Source organism: Trachurus trachurus (assembly GCF_905171665.1).
Source record: "Trachurus trachurus genome assembly, chromosome: 4".
Classification (NCBI taxonomy): Eukaryota; Metazoa; Chordata; class Actinopteri; order Carangiformes; family Carangidae; genus Trachurus; species Trachurus trachurus.
Window position 1 is genome coordinate 36,066,366 of NC_139898.1, and position 10,000 is coordinate 36,076,365.

General features: G+C 44.0%; 1 protein-coding gene across 1 annotated transcript in view; it reads right to left on the reverse strand.

Annotated features, from left to right (window-relative positions):
- rab3b (RAB3B, member RAS oncogene family) overlaps window positions 1-10,000 on the reverse strand; it is a gene marked incomplete at its 3' end in the record, with an annotated part of 23,958 nt that overhangs the window by 12,493 nt on the left and 1,465 nt on the right. Inside the window, exon 2 of the mRNA XM_083969656.1 lies at window positions 421-653. Within this exon, the coding sequence (XP_083825782.1) occupies window positions 421-645 (225 nt within the window). The 5' untranslated portion in view covers window positions 646-653. The remainder of the gene's footprint in view (window positions 1-420; window positions 654-10,000) is intronic.

Below are 10,000 nucleotides of genomic sequence, written 5' to 3' on the forward strand. Positions count from 1 at the left end.
TAAACTGGCTTTAAAAAGATCCCCCGACAATTGATACATGGCGGTCAGTAGTCAAGAGAATTTTCATTATGGAAAAGATAACTTTTATGTTGAGACTCCAAAACACGAAATTTGCGGACAGATGGGCACCGTGGCTGGAGATGGTGGGTGAGGAATGGGGCTAGGTGAGGTTGGAATACTGTTAAAGTCTATCATCCTGAGTACCAGTGCTAAAATTGTGATATCTGTTTCTTTTTCGCTGTCATTGTTGTCCTTGTTTATTGATCTAGCAGAATGTTTATATTAACAAAAAAAAAAAAAAAAAGTATGTAACAACTGAAATGTATTTTTCTGTGGCGGTGTTCAATAAAAATTAAGTTGAAAAAAAAAAAAAGCCGGTACAACTAGTCTCAGAGAGACTCAGCGATCCGTGATCCTCACCCAGATCTGCAGCTTGATCCTCTTGTCGTTGCGATAAACCGTCTTCACCTTGAAGTCGATGCCGACGGTGCTGACGAAGGAGTTGCTGAAGGAGTCGTCGGCGTAGCGGAACAGGAAGGAGGTTTTCCCCACGCTGCTGTTCCCGATGATCAGCAGCTTGAACATGTAGTCGAAGTTCTGGTCCGAGCCGTCGCGCTGCCCGAAGCGCTGGTCTGCCTTCGCCATCTGGACGACTGGTCCAAAGACAGAGGAGAGAGAGAGAAGACACAGTCAGGGATACGGAAGTTCACATAGTTGATAGGACAATCTTCCTAAACGTGGAACGCCAGACTGACACTTGAAGCATCAACGTAAAGAAGCAGCAGCTGCAGTTCCTCTCATGGACACTAGAGTCGGTCTCCATAGACTCCCATGATAAAACGTCCTTTACAGCAGAAATACACACGTTTACAGAACTCAGCTTATTATGGTCTAAAATTATTAAAGAGAAAATATCCGTCTTTATTTTGTCTCTCAGGCCTCAGGCTGCCATCTGATTGGTGCAGCTGGGAACAATGACATTCAAGCCTAAAATAAACCATTCACCATGTGCACACTGTGAAAGTCTGAAGTTAGTGATAACTAGGGCTGTCAGGCGATTAAAAAAATTAATCTAATTAATTATAGAATTTGTAATTAATTAATCTAATTAATCACATTTTAATCTTATATCTGCTAAAGTTACCCAAATAAAGAATTCAAATTCTAGGACATTACAAAATTGTATTGCATGACTAATCAATTGAATACACCTAGAAGAGAAGATTTGAAATCCACATTTTTATTGGTGAAGTGCGTTTCATAAATAAAATTTAAAAGAAAATGGTCAAGCACATCCCAGCAAACCAATGGGCTCTATGCACAGCTCCAGCACTTCCTGAATTTAAGGCAGGTCCTTCATTTCCTGTCTTACATTATTGGACAAACTGATTAATCCAGGTGTGTCTGAGTCGTCACAATGGACAGACACACCTGGATTCATCAGTTGGTCCAATAATGTAAGACAGGAAATAAAGGAGCTGCCTTAAATTCAGGAAGTGGTGGAGCTGTGCATAGAGCCCATTGGTTCAGGTGAGGAACCGAAGCGCAGCGCCCTGGAGCGCAGGCAGTTTCAGATCACACACACAAAACACACAAACAAACAAACAAACAAACAGGGAAAGAGCGAGAGAGAGAGAGAGAGAGAGAGAGAGAGAGAGAGAGAGAGAGAGACGAGTGATGAAGTGGCAGAGACGAAGTGGAGGGAGTTGTTTGACCCACAGCACACGGCATTATAATTCTATTAGGTTATTTACTTATCCATGATGTAAAAAAAAACAGCTCTATGTGAGTAAACAACAGCTGAGGAGAAATCAGCGTCTGGTGTGAACTGGAGGGACGCGGCCGCTCCGCTTCGCGGCGCTGCGGCGACGTCTCTCTGGCTGCACATCTCAGGTTGCGGCGCCGCTGCAGCGCTTCAGTTCAGCGTCTGTTCTATTTTTCACACGAGCCGGAGCGCTGTTGTCGAGCTGGATAGACCAGATCGTACCAGACAGGAAGTCAGGCTCAGAAAAGACGAGAGAATCCGGTCAATTTTCAAAATAAAATAATTAAATGATGATTAATTAAGTTGTTGCTTTTCCGTCTATTTGTCAGTTGCGTCTGCATGCGAGACACACACATCCATTCATACAGAGCTAGAGACAGACCTGTGTGTGTGGACGGGTACAGACGGGTAGAGATGCCAGTGGAGTCGATGTTTGACCGGCGGGGGAGGGGGGGGGGGGGGGGGGGGGCAGGAGCAGCAGCTCCCTGTGCAGCAGCCAAGCGCCTGTGAGGACGCGCGCTGCTCCCGCTCCGCTCCCGCGGGCAGTGCGTCCGGGCTGTGAGTCGTGTCCATGTCGGTCAGTCACGTCCGGACAAGTTCCTCGGTGCTATGCTACAGAGATGGGGACTCGAGTTTGCGACTCGAACTCGAGTCGCACTTAAGTCGCACCCACAGAGACTTCAGACTTGACTTGGACTCGTGTTTTGAGACTCGTGAACAATCATTATTTTTTTTGGCTCGTGCCTCCCTCCTGACAGGACGACCGACGATCTTTTTTTTTTTTCTTTTTTTTGCCGTTAACACACCACTAGCGGAGCAGCGCCACATGGCCGGTAACGTTATTCAGATGGAGGTTAGATCTTCATATTGAACTCCTACAGAGTGCAGTCAAACACCAGTGTCTAAAGAGAGAGGAGCAGCAGAGCTCCTCTGACAGCGCAGTCAGCTGCGGGTGAGTGACAGGTTCTGTGAACCGGCTTTTTTTTATTATTTTTTTAATAGCGGCACCGTCCATAGCCTACATGTGAGGTACAATGTCCGTTTGTTGTGAAACTTTCCTTCACGGGGACTAGCTGCTGAATAACTGGCACATATCAGGCTACTGTAGGCTAAATCCTCCTGTTTATTTAGGTTTTTGCTGCGAAATATGACTGAAGGCCTGTAGGCTATGTATGGAAGTCTGTACGTGTCGACATGCCCCCATGAGTTGACGGAGCTAATTAAAAAAATAATAACCAGTTCTTCTCTCAGAAACATGCGGCTCCAGAAAGGTTTAGCTGCACATAAAGATGTGAGCTATACCACCCAGATCTAATGACCTATAATTAACAGCCTAAATCATGTTCCATGTTGTTCATCTGGGTTTTCTGAATTCAACAAAGCAAAAAAAAGAGAGAAGGCCAGTGCAGAGGGGCAGAGCAGCTTTGATTCTTTCTTGACTCAGAATACAGTTTCCTTTAAAGGAAAGCTTTCATTGTGTGTTTTCTTCATATTGCATTGCAATCACCTGTTTAAAGTGATCATATAATAAACAACTAATCAATACTGTATAGATAAAGGAGTGATAATAATGCTTTGAATCTCTTAGATATAGCTGTGCAGCATCTTTAGTAGACCGGGTAGCAGCAGATGATAAAAGGGTCATTACAACCAGAAGAGACAGGAGACTTTTATTTTTTAGAGACTTGAGACTTGACTTGGACTTGCAAAAAAAGACTTGTGAACATCTCTGCTATGCTACCATGACGTGCCACTGCCAAGTAGCAGGGTCATTCAATGGGCCAAATTTAAAGTGCTGGCGCATTGAATTGCCACTCAGAATTAATTGCGTTAATTTTTCTAACGCGTTAATTTGCGGTGTAATTAATTAATCTAATTAACGCATTAAACTGACAGCCCTAATAATAACTAATATCCAGATAAAATAAGTGAACATCAATCACTGCTGAGGAGACAGAGGAAAGTCCTTGTTTTACAACTAAAGGCGGGCTTACACTGCACGATTTTGCCACGATTTTGTCGTCCCAGACGAGTCGCAGCCTAATTTGCATAATCTTAGAGGGATCGCGGGGTCGTGAGCATAATCGGGACGTATGGTTAGTGAGGCTCTGCGTCACGTCCCGACGTCCTAAAGACGAGTCGCCGACCTCCCGATTAATTTCTGACATGCCAGAAAATTTCTCGTCGTGACGGACAATGTATGGGGTCCTACGTCACGATTCTGCACATACGACACGATTTTACCATGACAGATTGTTTTAGCACAGAGCACAGAGCCTTTATGAACCTGAATGTGATGCTGAACGTCGTCATGGAGTTAAAATGGGCAGAGAGAGGAGGGACAGGGAAGTGACCAGCTGAAGTTGGACCACAGCTGTGACAGACAGGGTGACCGGGTGATGATCAGCAGCGCAGTCCGTGGTGGAAGATCAGCCCGACAAATACACACACACGTACTATCAGACAATCAGCGATTGAGGACGATTATTTTTTTTCTTGCCGTTACAGTATAAAATAGCGAGCCTATACACCAGCCACGTCCACTGTGCTCTGGCTCAGCTCAGCTGACCTGATCAGCTGAACTTTTAAAGTGCAGGCCAGAGAGAGAACTAGTGAGCCTCCTCTGACAGCTGCAGGTGAGCCGCAGGTGAGATACTGTACACGTCAGCTGGCTGGAGAGAGTAGCGCAGCGCCTCTCTCTCTCTCTCTCTCTCTCTCTCTGTCTCTCTCTCTCTCTCTCTCTCTCTCTCTCTCTCTCTCTCTCTCTGCAGCACCGGCCTTGGAGGTGATGCGCGCTGTCTGTCTGTGTGTTTGTCGGTCTGATCTTCCACCATGGACTCTGCTATAGGAACCAACATCAGGAACCAATGTCAATTTGATGTTTACAATCGAGCAATTATAGAGCAGCACAAATCTCAGCGGCATCGCAGGGTAATCGTGGTGGAGAGCAATCGTAGAACGACGTGCAATTAGTGGAGGTCTGAGACTGATCTGAGACGTAGGACTGAAGAGGGAAGCTCCTGCAGTTTGAGATGTGAACAGACGAATAGTCGTGCAGTGTAAGCCCGGCTTAAAGTATTGAGGTCTAATAAAAAGAATAATTCTCATCAGTGGTGAAATGAATGAATGGACGAGCAGGAAACCATCTGGCTGTGATCAAACTACAGTTTTATTTTGAAAACCTGCAGAAACAGCTCAGCTCAGACCAGTTCCTCTCCAGTTCTCCGCCGACTGTGACGCCCGAGCTGCAGCTGAACATGACTCAGCACAAACGAAAACCGACAAACCGTTAAACAAAGACACGGCAAAAAACAAACAAACATTTCCGGTTTCACTCCACCTGTCGAGTCAAATGAAGTCAAACGAGAAAAAGGCCGAAGCTGCTGCTGCAGACAGGAGGAGGAGGAGGAGGTTAGTGGATGGTTGTGTTAGTGGAGACTCATGCGCTCCGTCAGAAAAATAACCACAAAATACACGTGAAATTATAATCCTGACGGCTGGCGAGGCTCAGCTGACACCCCGACCCGTGGATCTGTGTGGATGTGTGTGGAGTGATTCACTTCAGACCGTTTGGTAGAAAACGACTGACTTTCCTCCCAGAGCTGCAGAGCTGTCACTCAGAGCTGCAGCTTCCTATTCAACTCCTGTCATGTTGCCCATTGTTCAGAGACACAAGAGCCCTGAGCCCATTTCCACTCATCTCAACCAGGCTTTGATTCTTTTTTAAAGCACATTCACAATAGAAATCTGTCACGGTGCTGATGAGGAACAGCAGATTGCTTTTGGATTTCTGTGGAGAGTGAATGCACAAATTGTACAAACAGTGAAGTCTCACATGGACACAGTGGAGAATTATCTCCTTTATCTCTCTGGAGCGTTTTAGCCTCTTTCAGCTGCTGGTTTCTGTTTGGCTTGACATTCCCACATTTGCCCGGTTTCTCTCAAACAAACTAAACAAAATAAAATCACCACAAACTAAATCAAACACAAGACTGAGCAGCTGGTAATCACAGTGCAGCATTAAGCAGCAAAAGAGAAGCTTGAGATAGATGAAGCTTTTTTAAGTTTCCTCTCTTGTCGGCAGACTGTTTCAAGGGTCAACTGAAGACATTTTTGTTTAAAAGGGCTTTTGGGTGTTGATGCTGTGGGATGTGACTCACCTCCCATTTAACATTGTTTTTGGCTCGACCCCCTCGGGTCGATCAAGTGCCACCTGATGTTTTCCTATGTTGTTATCTGTGCTGTTACTATGTAATATGCACAGTAATTTCTATATTTTATTGCCTATTGTTATGTACTGTATGATGGTTTTATCTACGATGTGAAGCACTCTGTGTATTCGTACTGAGAAGGGTGCTATACAAATAAAGTACTTACTTACTTACTTACTTACTGTAGTTTCTTGTGCATGTACATGGGCACAGACACCCTAACCCTAACCAAAGTGAATCAGTGGTGGTACAACAGCTGTTTTCCTCTGACTATCATGAAACACCTCGTTGAAGGTGATGATGTTCTGGGATCTGTTAACTCTTTCAGTGCCAGAGTTTTTTTCCCCTCAGTGTGCAGCCAGTGCCAGCACTTTTAAAGATTTATACTACTTTTCACACAGCCACAGGATATGTTGTGCTGTGACTAAAATGACACAGGATATCTCAAATGAATGGGGAGAGTCTCTGCTTTCACCAGGATAAAAAGTGGAGTTAGTAGCATGTTCCACTTTTTAGTTTTCCTCATTTGAATACAGTGTGTTTTCTCCAAATTCAGCATTCTGGGAGAATAATTCTGGGAAAAACAGGTTTAAAGTGAAGGAGACATTTTCAAGCATTTTTTTTTTTCGACGGCATGACTGATGATTCTCTCTGTATCTGTCTCAGATGACCTGAACAGGCTAATCTGTTTGTATTGGTGGGATGGCGGCTCTCTAAGACAGCGGTGATACGAGCTTTCACATCCGAGTCGTCAAACCAGAAACGTTTGTAACAACACCAGAAAAAAGTCGCTAGATTTGTCGCTAGTCGCTTTTGACAAAAAAAATGTCGCCAGATTTAGCGAGAAAGTGGCCAAGTTGGCAACACTGCTTCTGGCTGCCCGTTCACGACCGGTTCGGTCCAGATCATTTCACTGCAACGATCTTGTATTATTGTATTTTATTTATTTTTATTTTTTATTTAGCCTTTATTTAACCAGGTAAAAAGACCCGTTGAGATCGAGATCTCATTTTCGAGGGCGACCTGGCCAAGAGGGCAGCAGCACACGTCGTCAACATTACCATAAAATACATTACAACAGGGTTTCCCGCAGCGCTTTCCTGTTAGGGCGGCCGCCTTAACATCAAAGAGCTGCCGCCTTAACTAACGTCTTAAAAAAATAAAAATGTAGCGATATTAGCCCCCCCCCGTCGGACGATCACCTTCATTCATCTCCATTCATCTCCACATCCTCTCTACAACAGCAGCGTGTGGTGAAAACGAAACTTAATACGGCGCGCCGAACCGCGCGCGCTCGCCCCCCCCTAAAGCAGGAAGTGAGATCAAGATGCATGTAACGTTAGATTACAACTAAACAGAAGAAACCAGCAAGATGTTGTTGGGATCTGAGTGAACAGCATCAGAGCAAGGGGGCGGGGCCTTCTGGCAGAATGCAAGGCAACGCAATTTTATTAGTATAGCCCGTTTTTACCACCAGTTAGTCTCAAAGGGCTTTACATCCCATCATAACAACATCCTCTGTCCTTAGACCCTCACATCCACTGAGGAAAAACTCCATGGAAAACCCTTTTAACAGGGAAAACCAGGAGAAAGCTCAGGGTGAGCAACAGAGGAGGGATCCCTCACAGATGTCGGCTTCACTGTGAGAGAAACAACGTTGATGCCTGAAAATGTGTTTTAACACAGCGGTTCTCCACTAGTCTCACTCTGGGCTCCACATCTTCACATGGTCATTAAGTCGCGACCCACTTTTATAGAATTCAAACCAAGATTTTTTCTTTTTAAAGCCTTTAAAAACTCATTTAGCTCTTTATTGAGCAAAGTGCATTTCAGAGCACATGAATGAAACTGAGGAGTTACCATGACAACTGCATGTACGGAAGTGAATAAAAAAATATCAAACTGCACAAAATGGAGACCAACAAAACGATATATTTGACTTCTAATGCATCTCTGCATTCAGAGCATGTTCACTAAAGTGAATAAATATCAAATTGCACAAAATAAAGACCCACAAAACAAAACCAGATTCACTGCATCAGGCCACATTAATAAGAAACTGATATCTTTGCATTCAGAGCAAATGGAGCAAATAATCAGAAAGTGAGGAGGAGCATTACAACTGCATGTGTTCACGTGTCTCGTGCCTTTCAAAATAAGTTATTTTTCAAAATAAAAGACATGTCCAACATCAGATGTGCATTAAATATTATTTACTTTATGACCAGCTGTCCGCGACCCATCCAGAACGGGTCTAGACCCACCAGTTGAGAACCACTGGTTTAACAGACTCGTCCTTCACATTGATGACACCTGCTATATATATTATATATATTATATATATATTACGTACGATTACATAAGTATGAATCAATCAATCGGCAGAGATCAACTACTTGTTGAACGTTGTGTTCCTGTCAGTGTCAGTTTCTACATTTTACAGAATAAAGGTGGAAACTTTACATCAGTAATCGATCATTAATCATTAATCATTAATCATAACTCGTCCCCGTCACTGAGTGTGTGAGTCAGCCAGCGAGTCACAGGAACACACACACACACACACACACACACACACACACACACACACACACACACACACACACACACACACACACTGTAGGGTAGTGGTATTTATCACAATATCACACGTGTATAAAAAACACAAACTGATGGAAACAGATCCATCTCCATGACGACCTGCTCTGCTGATGAAGCCCAGGAGATAAACGGTTGCCAGGTAGAAACCGTTTATCAGGATTAAAATATCAGTGTTGATGATGGGATGGTGGGATGATCATCAATCACGATATTAGAATTGATACATAATCAATAACATTGGTAAAAACAACACGTTAAAGCAGCAGTAAGCGATCCGGTGGTTTAGTCTAACTTCCTGTCAGCAGATGGAGTTAGCAGCCCCCGCCCTCGTCCCTACGGCAACACATTCACACACAGAGAGGACTGCCCCTTTATGCCGTTCTCTCTCCTCATTGGATAAAGGTTGTAGGATACAAGGAAAGTTTTCTCCTGGGCTCAGAGCAGAGCAGAGTGACTGACAGACCCGTGTTTCAGACCAAACACTCTATAGAAGTGATTGCTGTCGGAAGATACAACTATTTAAGACTTATATTAACACAAACATTCACCTGACTTCTGAATATAGGAACCAGCGCCACCACAAGAGGCGACTGTGAGGTACAATTCAGACGCACAACATTTTCTCAAAACGTGTTATCAGTCCAAGGATGTTTAGAATGGAACAAGTTACCCATCAATATTAGAGAGTGTCCGACTTTCAGGACCTTTAAAGCCTTTAAACTCACAGACTGGACATTAGACAAACTAACCTGTGAGCACCTGTAAACATGTTTAACCCGGGTTAATCATGTTTAACCTGGGTTAAACATGTTTACAGCTGTATGGCTTTAACCCGGGTTAAACATGTTTACAGCTGTATGGCTTTAACCCGGGTTAAACATGTTTACAGCTGTATGGCTTTAACCCGGGTTAAACATGTTTACAGCTGTATGGCTTTAACCCGGGTTAAACATGTTCGCAGCTGTATGGCTTTAACCCGGGTTAAACATGTTTACAGCTGTATGGCTTTAACCCGGGTTAAACATGTTTACAGCTGTATGGCTTTAACCCAGGTTAAACATGTTTACAGCTGTATGGCTTTAACCCAGGTTAAACATGTTTACAGCTGTATGGCTGTGGCCGGTGCGTGTGCAATGGTCCAGCATTGTAGATATTATGTGTGAATGTTTGTGACCGGTTTGTCTGAAATAAAGCAGTTATAGTTACTATGTGTGAATGTTTGTGGCTGCTTCGTGTGCAGTAATAATCAGTCAGGGTGCGGCTGTGTAATACCTGCAGTGTTTGAGTGAGACCGGCAACAAAAACGTGACTATAGATAGAATATTTAGTTGCTATATGTGGTATGTGGTAATATCTGATGCAATACACCTGGCACTTTAAACCGATGTGCTCTTTAGGGCACCGTGCAACACAACTTGGTACC